The 27,234-nt window shown below is 47.9% G+C and overlaps 1 protein-coding gene across 1 annotated transcript in view; it reads left to right on the top strand.

Annotated features, from left to right (window-relative positions):
• The first annotated feature begins 27,002 nt into the window (after window positions 1–27,002).
• Window positions 27,003–27,234, top strand: part of TGFA (transforming growth factor alpha) — a 49,017-nt gene continuing 48,785 nt past the window's right edge. Inside the window, exon 1 of the mRNA XM_053401445.1 lies at window positions 27,003–27,225. Coding sequence (XP_053257420.1) covers window positions 27,183–27,225 — 43 coding nt within the window. The 5' untranslated portion in view covers window positions 27,003–27,182. The remainder of the gene's footprint in view (window positions 27,226–27,234) is intronic.

The following is a 27,234-nucleotide window of genomic DNA, read 5'->3' as shown; positions in this document are numbered from 1 at the left end:
CCAAACTCGGCCTTCTAGCTGTTTTGGAACTACAACTCCCATCATCCCTGACAACTGGTCCTGTTAGCTAGGGAGCATAGGAGTTGTAGTCCCAAAACATATGGAGGGCCAGGATGCCTATGCCTGTCCTAGATCAAATAGGAAATTCTGCCTTAAAAGCCTGGATGTTAGATTAGAAATATCCCGGGGCAAAAGAGAAGATCACATGTACACTTTGGAGAAGGCATGCCTTTAAAAAAGAAGAAGAAAAAGGGAAAGTAGCAGATATTTTTCCTCCAAACAAAGGTAACTAATTTGGGGGGGGGGGCAAGTGTGCCGAAGGTCGGGTCCAAAACATGGGAGGCTCCAGGCAGGATTTTCTGCCATAGCAAAGTCGAGGGAGAGGCAGTGTGGTGCCGTGGCTAGAGTGTTGGACTGTGACCTGGGAGACCAGGGTTCAAATCCCCCCTCGGCCATTCAGGGTGACGTCGGGTGTGTGTGTCAATCAGTGCCTGCCAGAGTAACCTACCTCGGTGTTGCTGTGGGGTTAAAGGAGGAGGGAGAGAACCATCTGTGCCACCTTGGGCTCCTCGGAGAAAAAGGCGGGATGTAAATGCAATCAAATAAGGAAGAGCTGGGGGGGGGCTGGCAGTCGCTGCCTCTCAGCCTGGCCTCCCTCCCGGGGCTGCTGGGAGGAAGCGCCATGGAATGAACAAGGGAGGGAAGAAAGGCTCTGGGCAGCTTCCATGCCAACCAGGGATGCCAGGGGAGCGTCTCCAGGGAGGGCTTGGTGTGGCTGGAGCTGCTGAGGCTGCGCAGGGCCTTCTCCTCCCGCCTCAGCCTCTGACCACCTGCACCTGCACACCTGGGAGGGAAAACAGCACGGGGGGGGGCTTTTGCCTCTTCTCGCGACCCGTAGCTCAGAAGCCGCGCCGCGTTGGCTTTTGGGAAACGCAGTCCTCCCTGTCATTCATTTCCGTTCTCTAAGGGGGAAGAATAGAGGGCAGGCACTACGACTCCCAGAAGGCAGTGGGCGAGCCGGCGCCAACCCCTCTTTCCTTTCTCGCCCCACGCGCCCTCTCCGAGGCCTCCCCATTGGCCGGCTCTTCCGACTCTGTATCTGGGCGAAGCCCGGGTCCTGTCAGCCAATGGGAGGCGAGAGTCGGGCGCGGGGGGCGTGGCAGGGCGGGGGGCCGTTGGCAGTTGCCGTTTCCCCCGAGCCCGGGACCCGCGAAACAGAGCCAGAGCCTCCTCGCCGCTCTCTCCTCGCGTCCGGGGGATGAAGACAGGGCTGGGCGGGGGGGGGGGGAGACGTATATTGCATGGCCCTCGAGGGGTCCTATGTATAAATGCTCTCGCCTCTGAACTGATCCTTTTGACCCAGGGCTGAAGTTCTTCCATTCCCTTGCTCTGTTCTGCATCATTCCCACTTTCCCAGAGAGGCATTTGAACACTGACTCTCCAGGATGTGGGCAGCAGCCAATGTTCTCAGCCCCACTTGGAGACCCCAACTTAATTCAATGAGTTCTTGGATGCCGTCTGCCGAAATTGTCTAACAATGGATGGTTACCATTTTATAACTTCAAGCTGAGCATTTGCAAGCTGTCAGATCCCATTAAGGAATCACATTAGCTTATGATTAACCCATAAATCAGAACTGCTATCAGCTGACTCTTGGTAGATGTTACTGATAGGAAATTCCCATTAAAAGCCGGAGAGGAAAAGCTTTTAATGGGAATGAGTCTTGAGCAGATTTGGTTGTTTGTTTGTTTAATTTTATTAAAGATTTTCTTGGTTTACAAAAGTATGTGCATGGTCTCTTTTTCAGGTTGTGGAGTCCTTTTACATTTCATGTGAGACATCAGTGTTGTATACAGAATGAGGTTGGGGAAGAAGCAGCAGGGAGAGAGAGGGCATGGTAATACTTTGTGTATATGTGGGGTTTTCATGTCAGTGTCATTTGGGTAGGTTCTCTTTCTATTCCTGTGACATCATACTGGGTTCATAAGGAAAGGGCTAACTAATTGTAAAATGACTAACCATTGGGAACCCAAGGGGAGGAGTTAGAGTTAGAGTTAGGGTGGGGTTGAGAAGTCAGTCTGGAGTTAGAAGAGACAGAGAGGATAAGTCTGTGCGTTGGGCTAGTCTGATGTGAGAGATGGATCAAACAGTTGAGATAAGCAGTCAGACGGTATTAGGAAGGTATAGGCCGGTAAAGAAACTAAAGTTAAGAAACTGACAGGAATATTATCTGAGAAACCATGAACTTTTTAATGCTTATAAAATAAACTTGTTTATTTGGTTCACTTTTAACAACTGTCTGGACTCAGTGTTTTACCCGAGACTAACGGGTTGGTGGCAGCGGGGAAGCGAGCACAGTGGTGGCACAGGGATCAATAGACCGTTAAACGTCCGGGGACCCTGTGTGATCGCCAACCAGAGGTTTTCAACCTTTTTGGATCCATGGCTCCCTTAACCAACTGCCTTCTTTCTGCGGCACCCCTATGGGGCTCAGGAGCCCAGTTAGGTCACCCCTTGCCTGCGGAGCTGGCAGCTCCTCACCCCTTTTTGAACACCCTCCCTTGGGGGAGTGTTCCCTCAGCCTCCTCTCCCCTTTCTTTGGGAGTCCTGCTGCCACCCTTCATCTCTGAGCTGCTCTCCCTGCCCCAAAGAGAGGTGGCTCCTCACACTGCCCCACAGGGGCCTGGGAAGACCCCCTGGCCAGCCCCAGAGGCACCATTCGCCTGCTGCCCGCCCGCTGCACCCCTGGCAATCATTCATGGCACCCCAGGTTGCCACAGCACACTGGTTGAAAACCACTGCTTTATTATACAGTGGCACCTTGGGTTACATACGCTTCAGGTTACATACGCTTCAGGTTACAGACTCTGATAACCCAGAAATAGTCCTTCAGGTTAAGAACTTTGCTTCAGGATGAGAACAGAAATCGTGCTCCAGTGGCGCGGCGGCAGCAGGAGGCCCCATTAGCTAAAGTGGTGCTTCAGGTTAAGAAGAGTTTCAGGTTAAGTACGGACCTCCGGAACGAATTAAGTACTTAACCCAAGGTACCACTGTATTTCCTTGGTAGCGAGAGAGGCTGGGGGACAGGGTGTGGTTGGTTGTCTTTAGTTGGCTGCAGTGAGATTTGTTTGGGGGGGGGGTCCTGGGCAGATTTATGAAACCAGAATGATTTTATCTGCAGGCTAAGCAACAGGCTTATCAGCTGGCTCAAAGTGAACCATCAATTGATTCTGAACATGAAATTCATTGCAAAAAGTTGTTAGTTTTCCTCTGGTTGCAGCTATGCAAAGGAAAGCATTTGGTGGAGATGGCTCCTAATGGGATTCTCCCAGGGATGAATTTTGCCTCCCTTATTTGATGTGGTAAGGCCTGTGGTTAACTCCTGCGATTTCCGCTTTTTAGAAATGCCTGGAGCGGTTCCGTTAGCTGTTCTTATGGGAGTCTCCTCAGAGCTGCTGAAACAAGGAAGAGGTTTGTGGCACCAGCTTTCACCGATGGTCGTCTGATGCATCTGATGAAGGTTTGGGGATTGTGGAGAGAGGGCAGAGTGGAAGCACAACCCACTGGGGCTTCCAGCCCTCAGGGTGGCAGTTCAGCTTTCAGTGCTAGGAGTCAGTGTATGTGTCCCAGGGGCCAGATTCACAGCAAGGTTGAGTGGTCTGATACATTAAAAAAAATAACACACACGCCCAAGAAGTGCATTGATTGTTCTGCCCTTTTCTCAACCTCCATAACAGGTTTCCTCAACCTCGGCCCTCCAGATGTTTTTGGCCTATAACTCCCATGATCCCTAGCTAGCAGGACCATGTTTCTCCCATCAATCAGGCACATACTCCTCATATCAATTACAGGTGGCCTTGGTGAGTCACTGGGTCGCATTTTCAGCATCGGGATCAGAACTGGTGATGGAAAGAATCCATTTCAATCAGCTTTAAATGATTGTGGTGTCCCCTGGAACTCAGTTTTCAAACTCGAAGGAACCAAACATCAAGAAAAAGTGCTTTTCATGGCAAAACTCTGCTTTACTTTGTGGACTTCAACAGTACTCTGTTTTAGATCAATTTTGTGAATGAAAACCATTCTTGTTTCTTTTGCTTGCAGCTTTGACTGTAGCGGACGTGGGTGGCGCTGTGGGTTAAACCACAGAGCCTAGGACTTGCCAATCAGAAGGTAGGCGGTTCAAATCCTTCCACGGGGTGAGCTCCCGTTGTTCGGTCCCTGCTCCTGCCAACCTAGGAGTTCGAAAGCACGTCAAAGTGCAAGTAGATCAATAGGTATTGCTCTGGCAGGAAGGTAAACGGCGTTTCCGTGAGCGGCTCTGGTTCGCCAGAAGCGGCTTAGTCATGCTGACCACATGACCCGGAAGCTGTACACCGGCTCCCTCTGCCAATAAAGCGAGATGAGCGCCACAACCCCAGAGTCCGTCACGACTGGACCTAATGGTTAGGGGTCCCTTTACTTTTTACTTGACTGTAGCAGGCAATGTTCGCATGCTACATTAACAGGAATACACATGGCAGCCAGAAGAGGGCAGCCTAATCCCATAGTCTGCTCGGCTACAAGTTTTCTAAGAGAGAGCGAACTTTATATCTTTTACTGGTGAGCTACAGACAGGCATTGCTGCATGTAGGTGACTGGACACTCCAGATTTAATAGATCTGATGGGGAAGAAAGCTTATTTCAATGGTAAGGTGTCTTTATTTCAACTTGTGGCAATAAGCCAGCTCTGCTGTGTTTGGGGGCCCTTCTGTGCTTTCTGCTGAGGGGACCCTGACGGCTGCCACATAGCTGCCTTCTTTCCCCCAGGAAGCTCTCAAGTTGTGCAAAATTGTGGCCTTTGAAAGCTCAACAGGCCATTTAAAATTATTTTCTTTTATTATTCGTCCTGCTGGCATTTCCTAAGCAAAGACCTGAAATGAATGTTTGCAAAGATTCAAAGATTCACCCAAGTTTCAAAGCTCACCAGCGATTCCAATTCCTCCATTACGGTAGCAAGTGTAACATTTCCATTTAAAAGATTGAATCCACATTTTGAATGTGAATGTTTGCCTCAGAATTTCTGCACCCTCTTGGAATACTTTCTATAGAACAAAAGAAGATCCTTGCTTAATTCCAGGCCCATCCAGGAAGGATTCCATTGATACACTAGGAACATCTGAAGAGCTCGCAAGCAGGACAGGAGTGCCCCAATCCCTCTCTTGCTCCTGATCTGGCATTCAGAGGCCTCCTATCTGCAGAGCGGGTAGGAGGAGATTGGCTCTCAATCCCCACAGCGATCATATTGTTACATGCAACCTCTGTCTCCGAACAGGGTGAGACTTCAGGGGTTCCTGCTACTTACCCAGGTTTGTGTTTCTTTCAGAAATCAGGCACAATGGAGACTGCAGTGTCTTTATGAAGTATGGTTTATTTACACATATTTACAACCTGCGTCTAGATAGAGAGTTCAGAGCATTCACATCCCAAGTGGGTCTGGCTTCCCCCTTTAAGGGGGACTCCAAGGACAGCAAATAGCCATCCTCTGTCACTCTTTGTTTCCAGCCTGTCATCCGCAGCTCACATGGAGTCCTGCCCCTGCTTCTCCTCCTTGCTGCTAACAGACTCCAAGCCTAAATTGAAATCCGAAACCTGCCCTTTGTCTGCTACCTTTGGGCCTTTGCCTCTGCTACTCACTGGGGAGAGGGGGCTCCAACCTCTCTGCCAACTGGCCATATTTGCCTTGCCAATCATTCTTAATGGCCCAGAACTCTGGTCTCTTTGTTGATTGCTAATGGTCTTCAAAACTGGTTTGGCCTGTCTTTTTTGACACTACTAGAATCAGCGTCTGGAAGCTTCCCTTAATACCCCAAGCATTTCTGACATTTACCGAATCTAAGAATTTAGGGAGGTCTGTGCCCCTGGCATCCCACAAATTCATAACAACACTGAGCAGCCCAAAACACACACATTATTCCACAAACATCTTCGGCGCCACTAATACCACATCTACCTTCGTGGTAGTGAGTTATTGAACTACAACTCCCATCATCCCAACTAACTGCTGGTCTTGGGAGCCTCTGGGGCTGCTGGGAGTTGGAGTCCAGCAACATTCGGAAGGCACCATATTGAAGAACCCCTGAGCCACATAATAGGTGTGCTCAAAGAAAAGCCTTTTTTATACACAAACATCTGTGAAACAAACTACTGGGTTGCTATATACAGAAGAAGAGAAGGCATATGGGTGGGGGAATAAGGAGGTACTGTGTCTCCTCGCTTCCTTTTCTGACCAAGGGTTCAATCCTGTGGGGTGCAGGCTGCAGCCAGCACAGCATGATGGGAGTTGTTCTTCAGAGTTGGCCCTCTGTGCAAGGAGGGTGGTGACACCTGAGGGATCTCGCCTTTGACTGAGAAGGACCCAGTGCTCCTTACTCTACCCATCCCTCTGCTAACATGCATGAGAGGCTTGTTCTCCAAGCCAAAACAAAGTGTGCAGCAAATCCTCCAGCGTGTTAGTCATCGCTTGACACTCACCCATTTGAGGTCTCCTGCTCTTTCCTCCCCGTGACTTTGAGCACCATCTCAGAACTTACCGTAACGATTGCTAATCCGTATCTGTGGATTAATTGGGCAACCCACGGTCTGGGGAATGTGCTGTTATCGGCAGAGAACATCTTTCTGAGTTGTAGCAGATGGTGATTAATGTCTGGGGGCGGTATGGGGTTGTGTGAACTCTGGAAATGTGAGGGGAGTCTCCGTCACGCCAAGGATATTCCATCAGGAACATCTGCAGTGCTGGATGGAGGAGGAGGAGGTGGCCACGAAAACAGAGAAGCTGGGAGCCTCCATGACCAAACCACTTCAAAATATTTTTCTAAAAACTGGGTTAGAATTAGGGATGCTTCCCTGGTTGAAATATGGCGTTATACTGCTATAACATTTTAGTGTTCTGAAACAAATGTGGGAAGAACACTTTTCAGTCCCCTCTACAATGTAAAGAAAGGCTGTGTTAGGTTTTCTTTCTTTTAAAAAAATAGTATTACAGTGTCACAGCACAACATTTTAAAAGTCTTATTAACAGGGGGGAAAGACAGCTAGACAAGCATGTTAGTGGTAATTAAAATATTGTTTGAAAAATAAACAAGTGATAACATGGAATTCACTGCAAAGGTTATAGTAAATGTGTGCTTAGTTTAGCTACCTTCCTGTTCCCCACCCAGATCACCTGTGTCTGTACAGTTAGAAGGTTTGGGTCCCATTTTTGTCATGTTCCGTCCACACCAGGTAGATAGGTGTACCTGGTGTGGACGGAACATGACAAAAATGGGACCCAAACCTTCTACAGTGTGGGAAATCAAGTGCAATTCTGCCTGCAGCTTACAATGGACTGGGTGTTCCTAGGAGCCATTGTTCTGGTGTAGCACCCTGCTTGTGGTTAACGCTTAGCTGGAATGAAATATTCAACGCAGCAATAGAGAAATTAAAATAATAATTTATTTGTCAGACAAATAAATGAGAGACACAGTGGTATATGGTTACCAAAGCTCTGCCCACTCCAGCCCTGATGGTCAGCACTTATATTTCCTCAGCCCAGCCCCCTTGCTCCTCCTTTGGCTGCCTCTGTCCAATCAGCCTGGTTGAAATTCCTATTGGCTGTTTGCTTGAACCAATCATAAAAGATACACCCATTTCCTATTGCCTTTTATGGGAGACAAAGAGCTATATTTCCTTCTATCTATAAATGGCAAATAAGTAGTCATATATCTTAGATTAACATTATTATACCTTAATTAACATTTCACCTTTTGCCCTATTGCCCTATTCACTGCAAAACAGATGGCTAAAACAGATGGTGCATGGTTTTTTAATTTTTATCTTAAAAGGATCTTGGGTTCTCCTCTCACACATTATCAATGAAAGATCTCCTTCTTTGGAGGTCTTTAAGCAGAGGCTTGACAACCATATTTCAGGAGTGCTCTGATGGTGTTTCCTGCTTGGCAGGGGGTTGGACTCGATGGCCCTTGTGGTCTCTTCCAACTCCATGATTCTATGATTCTATGAAATAAGAATCTAACATTTCTTACTTTCTAAATCTTTTGCATAATTACATTTAAGCCAATATATTTCATACATTAACATATATAGCTTTTTAGAAGGAAAGGAAAGGCCTTTTCAAAGTAAAAACGGAACTTAATAAAAACAGTTTTGAAAGCAACCCCTTAGATCTACACCCCCCTTTCAAGCCAGCTGCTGTTTCTATTAGCTCTTTCCCTTTTAACCTTAGGAAGATGTGGCTCAAGTTTAATGGGAGGCACAATAATTATTATTATTTACCAATTCTTAATTGTGTTTTTGTAGCTTGATTGTATTCTATAATTTGTATGGTCAGTGTGACCTTTTGCTCCCAGCCTGTAATTTCCTTTTACAACCCTGAAATACTGGGGCCCTTGAACAGGAAGATAAACACCTGCCAGAGTATTCAGCCACCTGCTTTATGCCTGGCATGAGAGATACAAACATTTGCAAACATATTTTTTAAGCTCATTTTAAAATACAGATCTTGATCAGATGCCTCATAATACAGATCTTGATCAGATGCCTCATAATACAGATCTTGATCAGATGCCTCACTGGAAGCAGCCCAGGTGTCTGCAATAAGGATTTGGGCTAATCTCAAATTATTCAGAGTTTTTGGTGAACATTTTGGTAAACTCCTTTCAGCAATTTTTGATACTCCTTTCAAAAAGGCTTTCCTTTTTTCTTTTTTGCTTACATTGCCCTTCATTGTCCTTCACCCAGTTGCCTTCCCTTGCCTTCCGCGGTGTCATCAAACAGCCTAAGCTGATTGGCTTTGTAGCACTGTGACATCGTTTCATTGATCCCTGATTGGAAGAGATTCCTTTTGAGCCTAAGCCAGGAAGAAGGAGAAGGAAATGCTGCGAAAGGAAATGATGGCACAGCACCAAAGAGGACCAAACCAAACCTCCCCCACCCCAAATATTCACAGAGCCTAAATTACAGGGAGGTGACATGTTTCCAGCAGAGCTTTGTATAGTCTGTGCTTTAGCCTTCACGTTTTGGAGCAAACAAACTCAAACATGACTCTCAGAACATGGTGGCAGATTATATTTTGCAGCTGCTAAGTGTGCTTTGCCTCCAGTCCCGTGGCGCTGAGCCCATCGCTAGACAGAAGCCCATTAAACACTCTTTGCTGAAGAGGCCTTTATGCAGTGAGATCTGAAGTGGGCTAAGTATTGACTTTCCGAAGGGCATGAATTGGTGGCTGCTTCGGGGCCACGCTTCACGGTCTCAAGGCAACAGAGCCCATCCAGAGCCCCTTCTGCCTTGTGCACACACAGCTGCTTAAGAAAATTAAGAAGCTCTTTGACGAGGATCTTCTGAAAGGCCTAAACATGCCTAGTTTGGCTAGACGTTCTGGCAGGAGACAGGGGCGCACAGGACAATCTCTCGGGTGGCTGGCAGTGAACCTGAGGGTTGGCAGGAGCAAAAGGTCAGTGGGCTGGGCTGGCCAGTGGCGGTCCTACATTTGGGGGCCCCTGAACTGTTATGGCGGCCCCTTCGCAACCAGCAACGAGGTCTGGGTACCCACTGTTATCTTCTTAAGTGACAGATCACCGTTCTGTGACAGATCACCACAATTTATTTATTTTTTAATAACTACAACACCTCAGATTTTGATTAAAATTGCAGGACTGGATTATCTCACATGTCAAAGTCACTGGTGTGAAAACAAAATTCCTACACCTTATAGTTGTGCGACTCAAATTGAGTCTACTAAACCTAAATTTTTTTAGCAATGTGGACTGAATCACTTTTGGGGCCCTCCTGCGATTAGAGGTCCTGAAGTTTAAGCTTTATTACTTTCATAGTAGATCTGCCCCCGGGTCTGTCCAGGCCAAGCCTCTTCCTCTGCAGCGAGCAGTCCACTTTTTAATCTCGAACCGATTAATCTATCGCAACTAGGGCCAGGGCCTTTTCAGTACTGGCCCCGACTTGGCGGAGCGCTCTGTCACAAGAGACTAGGGCACTGCAGGACTTGACATCTTTCCGCAGGGCCTGCAAGACAGAGCTGTTCCGCCTGGCCTTTGGTTTGGACTCAGTCTGACCCTTATGTTTTCCCTCCCCTTATGGTTTTGATCTATGGGCTACTTTTAAAATGAGGCTGCATTTTAAATAGCATTTTAACCTGTATTTTAAATTGCCCCCCCCCCCCATTATGATTTTACTGTAATTTTACTGGTGTTAGTTGCCTTGAGCCCGGCTCTTGCCAGGGAGGGTGGGGTATAAATAAAAATTATTATTATTATTATTATTATTATTATTATTATTATCATTATTATTATTTCAGTCTCACTTTTAGGGGAAAGGAGCAATGCAGCATCCCTGGCATCTCAAATTTCGCAATATTCTCGCTTGCTTATGTGATCGGGTACAGAGACTCTGTCAGCAGAACATGAGATTTTTAATCTTGGGGTCATGGGGTGAAGCCCCGCCTTGGGCAAAAAGATTCCTGGACTAGGTGAGCCTCACAGTCCCACCATTACAATTTGAGGATTCTATGAATAGCAAAAGAGTGCCGGGGAGGAGGTTATAGACACATTTTCCACGCTGGTTCCCACTGTAAAACAGGAAATATGCATGTAAGTGAATGACCTGGTCCCTTGCACACCATTAATTGTACTACCAATTTGTCAATCCTGTTGTAATTAGTATTAGCATTGTATTAGTCATAGCATTGTTATGAGGTGGCGGTGGATTGGGTTGTATGCAAGGCAGGGTTGCCATACGTCTGGAATTTCCCAGACATTGATGGGAACCCGCCATCAGAAACAGCTTCCGGGTGGAATTTCCTTTAAAAATACAGTGGAACCTCGTTTGTCGAATGCTCAGGAAGTTGAACGTTTCGGCTTTCGAACGCCAAAAACCCGGAAGTGAATGCTTCCGTTTTTGAACGCGCCTCGGAAGTTGAACAGCTTTTGAGGCGTGTTTCTCCATTTTCTCAATAGAATTTGCCGACTGCCTATTGCACCTCGGTTGTGGAACGTTTCGGAAGTTGAATGGTCTTCCAGAACAGATTATGCCTGACAACCAAGGTATCACTGTAGCTCAAAAATTTCTGCTGCTGCTGCTGCTGCCAGTGGCGTAGCGTGGGTTGTCAGCACCCGGGGCAAGGCAAGTAATTTGCGCCCCCTAACCCGTGGATTTTAGCACTCGAGTGCGAGCGCGCCCCCCCCAGATGGTGCGGCCGGTGCGGCCGGCCCCCCCCTGCACCCCCCCACGCTACGCCACTGGGGCTGGGGGCGAGCGAAGGAGCCAAGGACCCCCCCCAAAGGCTCAGCAGGAATTTATTAAATTTATTATTTGCGGAGCCCCCGCGGGCCGAGGCAGCCGAAGCCCCCTCCTCTCCTTGGGCTGTAGGTGGAGCCCGCGCTCCGAGGCGCTCCAGATCCGGGCTTGGCGAGCGCCTCTCCTCCTCCCGGCCGGGTCCGGGGGCTTCCAGCCACGCTCCGTCCTCGCCCCCCCCCTGAGACTTGCGCTGAGAGCCGGAGCCAGCGGCGCCCCCTTCCGCCGGGAGACCCTCGCCCGCCTGCCGGCTTCGTCTCGGAGGGTTTTGGGGAGGGCAGGGCGCGTCGAGGCCCCTCGGAGCTCTCCTCCCTCCCAGTCGACAGAAGCAGCCGCCCTGTGGCTGGGCCGAGGGGATGGCGGCGGCGGCGGGGAGCCCGGCGGAGGAAGGAACTTGTCCCTTCCCTCTGGACTCGCGCCCCCCCAGATGCTGCGCCCGGTGCGGCCGGCACCCCTGGCACCCCCCACGCTACGCCACTGGCTGCTGCTGCTGCTGCTGCTGCTGCTGCTGCTGCTTCTTCTTCTTCTTCTTCTTCTTCTTCTTCTTCTTCTTCTTCTTCTTCTCCTCCAACTCCTCCTCCTCCTCCTCCTCCTCCTCCTTCTTCTTCTTCTTCTTCTCTTCCCAAAAAAAATTGTTCAAAAAGCTCAATAACTTTTGTGGCCGGATTTTCACTTTTTGAAATATGGCGTCCCTAATACAAGACCCTTCTACCCTCTGAACCCTGCAAGTGTTAAAATATAAGCCAGGCCAGTTTCCTGTGCTGAGGTTATAGCCTGGGTGATGGGCCATGAAGGGAAAGGAGATGGCAAAGCCAGAGTCTAGAGTTCAGCTGAGGTGAGGTGACCTGGAAGGAAAGCAGAAAGCTGGAGAGAGAGTCAGCAATGCGTGAGAGCAGTGTTTGGTTTCTGCTTGAATCCTAGGCTGCGGCTATGGGAGAAACAATACTCTTTGGGGCTGTTAGTGCTGTGTACCCGTCCATTGTAGGCTAAGTGTGTGTGTGTGTGTGTGTGTGTGTGTGTGTGTGTGTGTGTGAATCATATATCCTAAAGACACCACCATCTTCACTGTGCCTCATTCCCAAAGCAATGCTGGGTTAGGTGCCTGGAACCCCCCAAAATCTTGCACTGCTCAGAGATTGGGGTGCAGTGCAACAGTATTTGTTTTCTTTTGTGCAGTGGTACCTTGGTTCTCAAACTTAATCCGTTCCGGAAGTCCGTTCCAAAACCAAAGCGTTCCCAAACCAAGGCGTGCTTTCCCATAGAAAGTAATGCAAAACAGATTAATCCGTTCCAGACTTTTAAAAACAACCCCTAAAACAGCAATTTAACATGAATTTTACTATCCTAACGAGACAATTGATCCATAAAATGAAAGCAATAATCAATGTACTGTACTATAAAATAAATAAGACGGTATTGTAGATGATAAAAATTAAAATTAAATTTTTTTCTTACCTGCACTGATGATAGTCATTGTTTGGATGGGGGGCTTTTATCCATTTCCACACAGTCACATAGTCAATCAATCAGTAGCTGAACTGGGTTCCACACAGTCACAAAAAATTAACCGAAAAACACTCAAAACTAGAAATGCAAAATAAATAGCAAAAACAAAAGGGCCAAACTTAATCTATTCCGGAAGTCCGTTTGCTTTCCGAAATGTTCAAAAACCAAGGCGCAGCTTCTGATTGGTGCAGGCACCCCGGAAACAATAGCCGACAGCCGCGTCGGACGTTCGGTTTCCGAAAAACTTTTGAAAACCGGAACACTTACATACGGTCTTTGGCGTTTGAGTACCAAGGCATTTGAGAACCAAGGTACCACTGTTCTGAGCATGCTGCACAAAAGTACTGCGCTTCTGAATACCAGTTGCTGAAAACCGCAAGAGGAGAGGAGAGGGCTCTTGTGCTCAAATCTGACTTGCTGGTTTTCCACAGGCATCTGTTCAGCCACTATGAGAACAGGATGTTGGACTAGATGGGTCACTGGATCGACCCAGCAGGCACTTTTTACGTTGCTCCTTCGCTGTATTCCATGCCAAGGCGGCTGGGGAAGGCAGGAAGGCTGTGTGTGGAAGGCTCAGAAGCACAGCTACACTGATGTGGCTAAGGATGCGCAGAGTGGTACCTGCGTTGCACAAAATATACAGGATGTGTACAGACCGACTTTGACTTTCAAAGAATCTCAGCCCCTTTGAAAAGGAGCTGGATTGTATCTGTTACGGATGCGGAGAGATTTGGTGGGTAAGATTTGCTGAAAAGTGGCTGAACAAGGTTCCAAGTGATTTGGGTAAGGGGAAATGGGTGGGTTGGTCGTCCTTGACCCGTGTGTGACCACCAGAACCAGAACCAGTAGTAAAAACCAGAATGTGAAATGACAAGGCAACAAAAGTTCCAGAAGAGCTTGCACATATTTATTCAGGTTGCAGAATAAATGCAGGTTGGAGAATTCTACTTTTCTTAGTTTGGAATTTGGAGCAACTGATGCAGAATATTTTTTTTAACACACACAGAATATAAACTGCTCTGGTGATATGCCTACCCACAGCTGCAGGGTGAAGCCAAGTTAGCTATGTGTGCTGCTCCATGAGGTCACCCCCCTGAGAAATCCAGCAGCTTTTAGGATGTGTTTGTGCTTGGCAATTGAGCATGCTGATGGTTTTTCCGCTGGGCTGCTGCTGCTGCTGCCGCTGCTGCCTGTCTCCTCCTTGCTGGCAGCCTGCTGGGTCGTTTACATAGCCATTCAAAGGCTTTTCTTGTTCTGCCCTCTTGGCTCCTGGAAACCCCCAAAAGAAGGCCTCCTTTCAGGAGCCGGCTTTTCCTAGACAGAAAATTGTCATTTTCCAAACACAAGTCTCACTTCTCTCGGGCAGAGGCTTTCAGCTCCTGCAGATTGATGCTGGGGCAGGCGGGGAGCTCCTCTGTGGTGCTCTCTGTCTCCTGGTGCATTGCAGTGACTGCTTGGGAGAGCAGCTGGACAGCATTTCTGGAAGGGCAAAGGAGCACAACCATCATCTGCCATCATCCCATGATTGTCAAGCACTGGGAAAGGAAGCTCAGACTCTTAGTCCGGCCCTCACAACAGGAATGAATGGGTCTCTCCAATCTGATTCATCTCAGTTTCTCCTCCTAATCTTAAATTCAGTTCATCCCATTTCCACATCACTTTGCATTTGTTTTTTTTAAAAAAGAACACACACAGGATCCCCCGTGAATTACTTTGTGCATTTCTCCTTATATATGTATGCATTTTTGCCTGATATGCACATTTTTGCAAGCAATTCCCCCAAATATAATGCAGAATCATATTTGGCTCTTGTGGTTTTTTTGGGTTTTTTTTAAAGAGCTTTAAGTTGCTTTGATAATTTTTCTCTGAGGATTGCCCTGTGCAAAGCAGGGTGCATGGCCACCCTTTTTCTGTGTGGTTAGGAGCTTCAACAGCTGAAGGTGGCAAGGACATTCTGGACCTCCGAGAGGGCCTGGTCTGCTGGTCAGATGTCGAAGTTTACTAAATTCTAGCACATTTAGCACACTCAGAGCAGTGGTTCACAATGGGCAATAAAGGAGATGCAATGGGCAATCTCCTCTATGCCTGGTGCCTTGGCTTCCGGCCTTCCCGAGGATGGGCAGTGGGAACACCTGGCCTCAGGAAAACCATCAATGGATGTTCATTGTTCCCCTCAAGGGAACAGTGTACTTGACTGTATATCCCAAGGATTATGGGGGAGGGTGGTATCCAAGTTGAGTACGTGACCTGTCCCTTAGAGGATTATGGAGGAAGATGATGCATAAGTCCACCTTTCCTTTTGAAGCAAATTGTCATTGAAATGGGGGAGAAATGCCCTCGCACGAAGTCTTGGGTTTGCAATTTTGGGAGAGGGGAGACTGCAGTGCTGGGGAGCAGGCAGGCTGGCGAGGCCTCCTAGAATTAGAGGCCCAAGTTGCCCTGCCCTCATATGAAGTCTTTGGTTTGCAATTTTGGGAGAGGGAAGACTGTCTGCGACGCTGGGGAGCAGGCAGGCTGGTGAGGCCCCCTAGATCTAGAGGCCCTAGGCTTCAGCCTACTTAGCCTATACATAAATCTGGCCCTGCCTTGGGCTCAGCCTTTTCTTTCCAGAGCCACACGGACAGTTCTATTAGGGCACACTAATGTGCTCCAGTCCACTAGGAATTCATGCTGCAGGCAGAATGTGGGGCCCATGTAGGTTGGCATCTTGGACCCTGAGCCTCTGCTCCAAGAGCGCCCGTGGGCTGTTCATGTTGGTCATCTCCCACCGTGACCACCTCTTTTGCTGGCTGGATTTGACTTCAAAACTTTGATCCTGAACTCAGAAGTGTGGAAAGAAACATCCTCACCCTGAGGCAGCCTACTCAGCCAATGCCTTTCAGGCCAGAGGGCTCCTCTGTTAGATGAAGTGATCTGAGAGTGAAGATTTCCATGGGCAACTGCAGTCCCTAAAGAAAGTTGTTGGGCTGCCCTTGAGCTGAATTGCTGCAGAGTGCTGACTCTACCTGTCAACTTGCAAATACGCAGCAACATTGCTTTTCCGGCCATGGGTGTCCCCCGCTCCCCTTGCCTGGGTCACATTTCTTGATCAGGAGAGGATCTGAGTGTTTGGTGCAGCGCTGGCTCCACAATTCATTCTGGAGTTTTCCCATCTCCAGACTAAGCCCTCCCCTGAGGTCTCCACAGCGCATGCCCCATTACTTTGCAAGCCGCAACATTCCTTATCCTGTTTGCTTCGAGCTGAGCTAATAAGTGACTAAATATCTTATTATTTAACTGAACAGCAGAACAGCAGTCTTTGGACACTGAACGTTCAGTGATGGAAAATTCAGTGAGCTCTCCTCTGCAGGGAGAGAGAGACATTCAGTTGCCCAGTAGTAGAGAGGGAAGGCACTCAGTGCATGCCCAGAGATGCTCATGTTTATTCCTATTGATTTATTTTGAAATGGAGCATGGTGGGGTGCTAAAGGAAGAGGGACACTGAGCAACAGTACTCTGGGAGATAATACTTTGTCTGCCACTGGTGGAATTCCTGATTTCATTAATTTCAGTTAGGTTGCACCAAATTACCGGTAAGTAGTTTGATAGCAGGTCCAAATAGCATGTCTTGATTGCTCTCCCTGCAGACCTTTCAGGGGCATCCAGACACTTTCTGCTTGGTGCGTGAAATCTAAAATCAAGTTCTGGAAAAACAAAGAGACTAAAGTCTGCAGTGTTTTTCAAACTTCTTGGAGGCTGCTTCCAGACTTTGGAACTCCCTCCCTAGCGAAGCTAGCCGGGCTCCTTCCTTGTTGTCCTTCCACAGGCAGACGAAGATTTTTTTCGTTCCAACAGGCTTTTGGGGAACTGACTGCTTTTAATGAAAGGGCTGGTCCCGCGCTGCTTTTATTGTAATTATTTGTATGACTTTAATAGATTTTATATATGTATGTAGTTTTAATTCTATCCATGTTTAATTGTTTTCTGATTATTGTTCTTCTATGTTTTTAGCAGTTCTTATTTTTTTCTGTAAGCCACCTAGAGTCTCATCAGGGGAAAAGGTGGGTTATAAATAACTTTAATAATAATAATAATAATAATAATAATAATAATAATAATGGCAGTTTTTCTAGGCTGCAATCCTATCTGCACTTATCTGTGAGCAAACTTCACTGAACATAGAATTTACTTCCCCAAAAAATGCATAGGGCAGCACTGCAACAAGATCTCGCTTTCTTATTCTCAAGCACAATTCAAATGCCACAATCATGTAGGGCGGGAAGTTCTGGATAATCACATTCTGGATAATACACATTTATTGTGTTTTTTATTATGTGTGTCTATTTATATAATTATGGGATGTGGGTGGCGCTGTGGGTTAAACCACAGAGCCTAGGACTTGCCAATCAGAAGGTTGGCGGTTCGAATCCCTGCGACGGGGTGAGCTCCCGTTGTTCGGTCCCTGCTCCTGCCCACCTAGCAGTTCGAAAGCATGTCAAGTGCAAGTAGATAAATAGGTACCACTCTGGCGGGAAAGTGAACGGCGTTTCCATGTGCTGCTCTGATTCTCCAGAAGCGGCTTAGTCATGCCGGCCACATGACCCGGAAGCTGTACGCCGGCTCCCTTGGCCAAGAAAGCGAGATGAGCGCCGCAACCCCAGAGTCGTCCGCGACTGGATCTAATGGTCAGGGGTTCCTTTACCTTTCTTTATCTAATTTACATTGAATGCTGAGGTGTGCTTGTGTGTGCAGTGCCCAAGTGCAACAGACCAGAGAATGATTATTTATAGCAACAGAAACAATAAGGCAGCCACAATCTGGCAGTGAAAGCTGGTTGAAACTGTAATTGATTCATTGCATTGCACTGCATGGCCTTTTGGATTCCTTCCAGCTCTACAGTTCCATGGTTCTGTGAAGTGGAGACCCCTCGACATGTTGGCAGCACTGCACCTTGCGAGCCCTTCTGGTGAAGGAAACCTCCTAGCAGTTCTCTGCTGTCTTTCTCTCTGCAGCACTTGGGGGGGGGGGGACGGGACAGGACTGTGGCGTCCTTTGTTGCTGAGCCAGTTCTCAGAACAAACCCAGATACCTGGCACAGCGCACCGAAGAACGGGAACACCCTCCCATGCAGGAAGTAGGACACAGGTACAGTTGGCAGGCCAAATGCTTGGCATTCCTGCTGAGCTGAGTCACACCTGATCCTTTTGGGGGGTGGCCCTCAAGGATTTCCCAGGGCTTGCTAATCTGAAGTCCCGGTTTTCAATTTTTTATCCGGAGGCTTGCAGAAGGTGATTCATTCCCTCAGGAAATTGCTAGGTCTTTAACCTTTGAAGGAGGGGAAGGGGAGACCGAGAGGGGAGCCGTTGGTTTGCTTTTCCCATTCAGAGGGACATTTTGCACACAACGTGGTGGCAAATCCAGGCAAACCTTCGCCACAGAGCCACAGCCAGCCTCAACGTGTTTCCAAAGGCAATCACACAACTATAAACTCTCATACATATGAAAAGCTCAGTCTTTATTTTGGAAGGGCAATATGTGAAATTATTGTTATTATTGTCTTTCTCCAAGGAAATCAGTCTGTTGTGGTCATCCACATCTCCACAACAACCCTGCAAAGTAGGTCAGGCTGAGATAGAATGACTGGACTGAACAGGGGTCTGAACCTGGATCTTCCTGGGTTGCTGTAGGCCAGGAGAGGGGAGAACCTGTGGCCTCCAGATCTTGGTGGAGTACAATTCCTATCTCCCACCCTAAATATTTTTTTATTAAGTTTTACATTGCAAATTAAAATTCAAACATTAAACATCAACGTCATCATTTAGCATTCCCTGAATCCTTCAACTCCCTTCCGCTCTTCCATGATTACCGTTAACAATCTTTTTTCTACTGCTTCTCTTATTTTCTCTATTATTTCTTTTAAATAGTCCATTTTAACCATAATTTTTAGTACATTACAAGCATTACTCAAATCTTGCCAAAGTTTTTAGTTGTTTACAGTGTTCTCTTAAATACATTATAAATTTTCCCCATTCCTTCTTGAAGTTCTTCCATCCCTGGTTTCTGATTTTCCCGGTCAGTTTCACCATTTCGGCATAGTCCATCTTCATCAGCCATTCCTCTCTGGTCAGTACTTTGTCTTCTTTCCATCTCTGGGCCAGTTGTACCCAAGCTGCAGTTGTCACGTACATAAATAGTTGTTTCTGCTCCTTTGGTTTCTCTGCACTGAAAATTCCTGGTAGAAAAGCCTCGGGTTTTTTTTTACAAAAGTTATTTTAAACACTTTTTTCAGCTCATTAGAAATCATTTCCCAGAATGCTTTTGTTATCCTGCATGTCCACTGGTCTACAATTCCTATCATCCCCGACCATACAAGTGCCCTACCCCTGATCTACCTAATACACCCGCCTGACAAATATCCACCTAATAAGTAGTTATAAGGAATGCAGCTAACCAGGTGATCAAATTGGCCAACACTATACGCATGTTGGTCACCCCCCCCCCTTGCTTCAAGGTAGGGGCACTTCTGCTAGCAAGAGGAATCAACCGAAAAGATCCTGGCAAGTTCCTGTTTATTTTTTGCAAGAGAAACGGAGTAGGGAGGTATGAGATGTCAAAGCCACGTTTTTGCATCTCCTGAATTTCTCATCCAAAGTAAACCTGCGGCTGAACCCTTTTATGCTGGAAACAGACACAGAGTTCCCTTGTCGGAGTACTTTCCTTCAGGATATAAGGTGGACTCTTTTACTGCCGCATTAGAAATTTATACTTATTGGAGATTAAAGTGGGCTGCGTCTTGTGGTGGAGACTTGCCGACTCTCTTCCAGAGAGGTAACGTTCAGGCCAGCGCCCGGTCAATGCTTAAGTCAGGTCTTGAAGTCAGGTTTGAAGCTAAAGGATGTAGTTGGAATCTCTAAGTGCCTTTGGTTCAAATGAATGCTGGATTTTGTCTGCTTACAATATTCACATGTGGCCCAGCAAAAAAATGCAATAATTTTTTTTCAGCGTTCTTCTGTACAGTACTCTTTAAAGTTCCATCTCCATTAACAACACTGCAAGAAATAAATAGCGAAATGTTCCTAACCAAGTTTTCTTAGAAGTATGGAATAACTTTCCCCAGTAAGGACTTTTTAGGGTTTCTGTCTTGATGTGGCCTGTAAGAACTTCTAGGGCCAATGACTAGAAGCCTGATCTTAGGGATGTTTACACTGATGTCAGTCTCACGGAGTCCAATGTCTAGGGTTCCCATATGTCTGGAATTTCCTGGACAATGTCGGAAGCAGCGTCCGGGTGGAAATCGCTAAAAAGTCCAGGAAAATCCTGTTGGCAGTGTCATTTTTGACGATTTTCTTTAAAAACAGTTCAAAAACTCTCTCTCTCTCTCTCTCTCAAATTTGCCAAAGAACAACTTTGGCCAAAAACAAAAAACTCAACAACTTTGCCCCCCAAATAACTCAACAATTTTTCTGTCCAGATTTTCACTGTTTGAAATATGGCAGCCCTACCAGTGTCTCTCCCAAGGAAGTGTCCCTACAGGAAATTAGTTCTGGTATAGAATCTAGATTAATTCTGAAAATTTTAGGATTTTTAAAAAAGCATTTCTTGTCCATATAGTTGCAGGGCTGAGGTCCCAGGAGTGCAAGTAGTTCAAAACAAAAAGTTGTGGTGGATGGGAGCTGATCCACCCAGAATTGTTCCTGCCTATGGGTTGCATCCAATGCTAGTCTTATTGATGTTAATGGGCATGGCTAGTTGGCTACCTTTCAATGGGTCTTCTCAGAGTGGAACTTAGCTGACTACAACCTCAATTCCTGGATAGTCTCATGAGGGTTTTGCGGGAGAACTTCCTCCCGGGTGCATCTCATTTATGTTCTTGGTTATCAAGAGGTTGTAGGCCTGCCCTGGACGCTGTCTTCCAATCTCTTGCAAACAACCATGGAAAGAAAATAAGAGTGACGTTTATGCTGGTTGCATTTTTGCTTTCTTCGCTGTCTCCTCTTCATGAAGCAAGTGGAAACAGATAAACAAGGCACCAATGAGCAGGATCAGCCAAGGTCAGCTGCCCCAGTTTGGCCTAATAAAATAGGAAAGAAAAACACCTCGGGTGGGCCCTTCCCTTACTGCTTAAGGCTGACTGCAACTGAAGGCTGCCCTCTTTGCCCAGGGCCTTGGTAGGACTTAAAATATCTGCAGGGCATGTGTTCTGCTTATTTGTACTTTGTTGTGCTTTAGCTATTGACTGTTGCCTTGCCTCTAATGCTTGGCTTTTGTGTGTAGGAGGTTACCTGGATTTTGTCAAATGTTTCATACTTTCCATTAATGTTTTTATTCTGGAACCTGCCCTGGGGCCATCTGGAGAAAGGTGTGACTGCAAATTAAGTTAAATAAAATTAAAATCTAGCACAGCCCGGTGCCCAAGCTGATTCTCCTCCACCCACCCTTATTTGGACTACAACTCCCATCAGCCCCAGCCAACACAGATCTTCTCTGAACACCATATCACTGTGATGTCTGGGCACATAAACGAAGCTGCCTTATGTGCCATCAGAGCTCCGGTCCATCTCTCTGAGTACTGGTAGCACTGCTGGCAGCAGCTCTCCAGGTTTCAAATGGGGGACATTCCGAGGCCAGGATTCGAACCTGGAACCTTCTGCGTGGGAAACAGATGCTCTGCCACTAAGCTATGGCCCTTGCTGAGGCTGATGAGGAGTTGCGGTCCCTAACATCTGGAGGGCACCAGTTTGGGCAAGGCTGCTTTAAAGGCTGGAGGAGGTCTCATGATCAAGGGGGAGAAGGAAGGCTGCAGCATTTGAGCTCAGTTTAGAGAAAAGGTGAGTAAGAGGTGACATGATATAAGTTAATAAAGTGATGCCTGGCACAGAGGAAGTGGATAGAGAAAAGTTTTGCTTCTTCTCTCATAAATATTTGAACTTATGGGCTTCTAATGAAGCTGAATGTTGGAAGATTCAGGACAGACAGAAGAAAGCACTTCTTCACGCAATGCAGAGCTGAACTCTGGAACTCGCTCCTGCAGGAGGCAATGGTGGCCTCCAACCTTCTTGTTGTTGTTTAGTTGTTTGTGTCCAACTCTTCGTGACCCCCTGGACCAGAGCATGCCAGGCACTCCTGTCTTCCACTGCCTCCCTCATGCTGGTAGCTTCGAGAACACTGTCCAACCATCTCATCCTCTGTCGTCCCCTTCTCCTTGTGCCCTCCATCTTTCCCAACATCAGGGTCTTTTCCAGGGAGTCTTCTCTTCTCATGAGGTGGCCAAAGTCTTGGAGCCTCAGCTTCAGGATCTGTCCTTCCAGTGAGCACTCAGGGCTGATTTCCTTCAGAATGGAGAGGTTTGAGCTTCTTGCAGTCCATGGGCCTCTCAAGAGTCTCCTCCAGCACCACAATTCCAAAGCATCAATTCTTCGGCGATCAGCCTTCTTTATGGTCCAGCTCTCACTTCTATACATCACTACTGGGAAAACCAGAGCTTGAACTAGACGGACCTTTGTCAGCAAGGTGATGTCTCTGCTTTTAAAGATGCTGTCTAGGTTTGTCATTGCTTTTATCTCAAGAAGCAGGTGTCTTTTAATTTCATGACTGCTGTCACCATCTGCAGTGATCTTTAAAAGAGGATTAGACCAATTCATGAAGAAGGAAAGGGCTTTCAAGGGCTACTAGGCTAAGCTCTACCTCCACAGTAAGAGACAGCAATGCCTATGAATGGCAGTTGCTGGAAGCCACCGGACGGGAGAAGGCTCTTGTGTTCGAGTCCTGCTTGTGGGTCTCCCATTGGGGCACCTGATGGCCAGTCACTGTGATAACAGGATGCAGGACCCTTGCTCCAGCAGGGTCCTCTTGTGAATCGAGGACCTGCCACCTGCATAGGATTAAAATAAGACACAAAGACACATCATTTTAGGTTAATGGGCAAAATTAGGCCGCAACTTTTATTGGTTACAGCATGTGAGTAGTATTGGCTTAGGCATTGGATGAAACAGCAATACAAGACTCCACGGGAGTCATATCAGGGTTAACAACCAATGGGAGGAGCTTGTTGATGCAAATACAACTGGAAGCTCCCCCATGACGTCACCGGGGGTCGTGCCACGGCCCTAGCCACCAGCAGGGCATCGAACAGGATCCACGACCGCCGGATTCCTTTAACGGAATACCCAAAAGATGAGGGGTAGATGATGGCGCACACCCAATCCTCCAACACAACACACATATTCCAATGCCTAACCGCCAATACCAGAAAGTTGTGATGAATTGCTAGGAGGTAGGCGGAAAAACCATGAGGCTGGTGCCAATTTGCCAAATGGATAAAAAAGTCCTACCAGGCCCCTTGGGCAACCAAGGCAACCAACTGAAGTCCATAGCAAGGTCAATACACAAAAGAAGAAGCTGACCTAAGAGGGAGGGAGGGCGGGAGATCCGAAGAAAGCAGGAACAGACTGGGGACAGAGCGCTGCCGCGGCTGTTTAAATGCGGCTAGCCCCGCCCACCAGCTGGCCCCATTGGTCAGCTGGAAGGCTTGGGCGCGGCAGCCGAAGCAATCAGGAGCAGGGAACTGAGCACGCCTCCCTGCCCCCGCGGGAAGCTGCTCCCGCTCCCTTTGGGAGGAGGAGAGGCCTTGTCAGGCACCATGATTTCTTGGTATGGTTCTGCTCCAGTACTCTAGAAAAGCAAAACAAAGCAAAGGCCCAGCCCCTACGCATAAGGCAAAATATACACTGCTGTTACATTTGCTGCAATGGAGACAAAGTTGACCCGATGCGATGTGGGAGCAAGGGCTCCGATGGGATTAAATAAGGAAATGCTGTCAGATGCAGCCTGTGATACAAAAGAGGGTGAAAGCAGCGTCTCTTCCTCCCCGGGTCCCCTGCCGCGGCACAAAGGGGCTGATCTGCAAACATGCCTACAGCAGTTGTATTCTCTCAAAAGCTGTTTAACGCTGAATAATCTGGATTAGGATGGGCCTAGTTTTTTTTCTTCACTAAACCCATCCAGCTGTTGAAGAAATCTCTCCCGCTCCCCCCCCCCCGGGTTCAAACCTCCCTGATAATCACTGAGTTTGCCGTTATTTTTCTTTCTCCAGAGATGTAGCAACTATGCTTATGAGTGACTCAAGCAAGGAGTGGGAAGCTGATTACAATGGAGCGACCTTCTATTTACATAAATAAATATTGCGGTCTCCAAGCTTGCCCAAAGAGATGAGAAATAACACAGAGGGGAGTTGAGTGGGGTTATCAGGTGACAGGGAATAAAACGCCCCCCCCCGCCGCCCCCCTTGTGCCTTTAATGGAGCAGCTTGATCTGCAGAGGTCAAAGCTTCCTGCTGTTTGGACATAGACGCCAGACGTCAGAGGCGCAGGCACAGCGGCCAGTTTGAAAAGGTGGCAACCTTCGTTTGGAAAGGAATGAGTCCAATAGGTATATCGGTGCATCCAAATCTGAATTGTCAAATTGTGTTGTTACTGTTATTATGGTTTTTGTTGTATGTGTCTTTTGCGGTTGATGTTTGTATCAAAAAATTGATTAAATAAATAAAAAAGAGAGGAATGAGTCAAATTTGCTTTTCTGGGTGTTGCAAAAATTTCTTCAGCTGGCAGTCGGGCAGTGTTCTCCCGGGCAATGGATCTGCATATGTTCCAGCTATCATCCAAAGCACTCACACTGCCTTTCCCAACGTGGTGCCCTCCAGATGTAATTTAGACCACAGGTTGAAGGGAGTTGTAGTCTGACCAGCATCCCAGCAAGGCTCTTTTCTATTCCACTGCCACACCACCAGGGGGCACCATGCCTTTTAGAACTGCTGTTGTTGTAGTACTACTATTTTGCTATCCTGGTGAGTACCACGAAAGACCTCCCCCCCCCAAAAAAAAAAAACTGGTGAGGCTCACTACATATTTCTAAGCAGGAAAGGCCTTTGTGTTAAGATCCTTTTTCTTTCTGGCTTATAGTCACCCACGAGAAACAAAAAAACACCCTTTGCCCGCCCCCCCTCCAAGTGTGATTCCCTATTTATAGCCTCACTAGCGAACATTTTTTTATTACACTTGCTCATTAAAACTGGCCTCAGCTAAAATTTTAGTTTGTGAACATACAGAGAAAATTAATCTAGGCTTTTCAGAAGGGTCGTAGTACAAAGAAGAAAGAGTCTTGTGGCACCTTGTTGGCCAACAGATTTATTGTGGCAGAAGCTGTTCTGGTCTGCAGCAATCTGTGAAAGTTAATGTCATAATAATAATAATAATAATAATAATAATTATTATTTATCATTTATACCCCGCCTATCTGGCTGGGCTTCCCCAGCCACTCTGGGCAGCTTCCAACAAAATATTAAAACACTGTAATACATCAAACATTAAAAGCTTCCCTAAACAGGGCTGCCTTCAGATGTCTTCTAAAAGTCTGGTAGTTGTTGTTCTCTCACATTTGGTGGGAGGGCGTTCCACAGGGCGGGCGCCACTACCGAGAAGGCCCTCTGCCTGGTTCCCTGTAACTTGGCTTCTCACAGTGAGGGAACCGCCAGAAGGCCCTCGGAGCTGGACCTCAGTGTCTGGGCAGAACGATGGGGGTGGAGATGCTCCTTCAGGGATACTGGGCCTTTGAGGCTGTTTAGGGCTTTCAAGGTCAGCACCAACACTTTGAATTGTGCTTGGAAACGTCCTGGGAGCTAATGCAGCTCTCTCAGGACTGGTGTTATATGGTCTCGGCGGCCGCTCCCAGTCACCAGTCTAGCTGCCACATTCTCGATTAGTTGTAGTTTCTGGGTCACCTTCAAAGGTAGCCCCACATAAGAAATCTGTTAGTCTTTCAAGCTAAAAGAAGATGTTTTAAGCTTGCAGCCCTGCACTTTAACATAGAGTCATAGAATTGGAAGGGACCCCTCGCCAGGGTCATCCCGCCCAGCCCCCTGCAATCCTTACCTGTCTCTCCATGTAAGTGGTTGTCTCACCTGTCACTCTCCCGCTTGTCCCCATGGCCGCCATCCAGTCTGGATACAATATTCTGCAGATATTTCAGGTCATTCTTAGCCAGTTGCTCATCATAACACACTTTCTGGCTTTTGGTTTCTGCTGCAAAAACTACAGAATGTGGCCATCCCCAAGTCAAATAGGTGCAAGTCACCTGAATGACTAAGAGGAAAATATGTTGTCTGTTGGGTTGCCCCAGTTGGTGAGTGGGGAGAGGAGAGGTCTGCCTTGTTTCTCCTGATGCAATTTGGGAATGGAGAGGTTTTGCAGATACCTGGGACGGATCAGGGCCTCTTGTTTGAGTAATGGCAGCACCTGAAGACGCAGCAGAGCTACAAAATCTTAGGCAACCCCAGAGGCTCCTTCTTGAGTTATTTGTTGAATTTCCATCCCTGTCCATCCAAGCCAAGCAGCCCTGGGCAAGGGGGGGGGGCAGTGGCAAACAGACCCGCAATTCAAAAAGGGGAAAAAAAAGAAGGGATAGGAATATTCTGAAACTGTTTCAAACACTCTGAAAGTAATTACAATGATAATCATCTAAAAGCAGTTTAAAGTTAAAAAAGAACATCATTAGGGAAAAATACATTTACAGTTAGAGCATCATTCATTCTTCGGGGGCAATAATTCTAAACCAAACTTCTTTTTTTTAAAGGATTTTTATTGTGTTGCAAATATAAAAGGCACTTTTTATCACATACAAGAGTGGAAGTACTGTACTAAAAATAAGTTGCAATTCGAAACTTTTCCATGAAACTTTCCCCTGGTTTTCATGAGCTTCCCCCCCCCCCCGCCGCCCAAAAGAAACGAAATGAAACCGAGGCATTCAAGCGGTGCTTTCCCGCAGCGCGACCACCTCCTGGCGGGTCCGGGGACGGACTTCCAGCTGTTCCGACGTGCAGCCTCTCCCTGGCGGCTGCCCGTCGCCGCCTAGCGCCCGCGGGGCGCTTCTGCAGGGCGTCCCGGGGGCCGGAGCCGCCACCCCGCCCGGGGGGCGTGGGAGGGAGGCCGGCGCAGCGCCAGGAGGAGGGGCGGACGCCGCTCGCCGCCTCGGCCACTCGGGGCCGCGCAGCGCACCTGGAAGGAGCCGCGCCGAGAGGAGCGCACCGACGCCCTTGCTCGCTCGCCCGCTCGCCTGCGCGTCCGACGGCCCGGGAAGGCGCTCGCTGCGGCTCCGCCCGTCGCAGGTGCATCGCTGCCGACCGGCCTCGGGACGCGCCGCCCGCTCGCCCTCCGAAGGGGCTCCCCGTCCGCCCCGCCGGGAATGCTCGACGCCGCTGCCGCCGGGGGCCGAGGGCTGGCTAGCTGAGTCCACCGACGCCGCCGACGCCGCTGCTGCCGCCGCTCCCCCTCCTCCTCCTCCTCCTCCTCGGCTGGCCGGGCAAGATGGTGGGCGCGGCGGCCGCCGAGGTGGCCCTCCTCACCCTCGGTAAGTGGC

The sequence above is a fragment of the Podarcis raffonei genome, chromosome 8 (genome assembly GCF_027172205.1).
Source record: "Podarcis raffonei isolate rPodRaf1 chromosome 8, rPodRaf1.pri, whole genome shotgun sequence".
NCBI lineage: Eukaryota > Metazoa > Chordata > Lepidosauria > Squamata > Lacertidae > Podarcis > Podarcis raffonei.
Note: the sequence above shows the minus strand (reverse complement) of the source record. Positions and strands in the feature narration are given on the sequence as shown.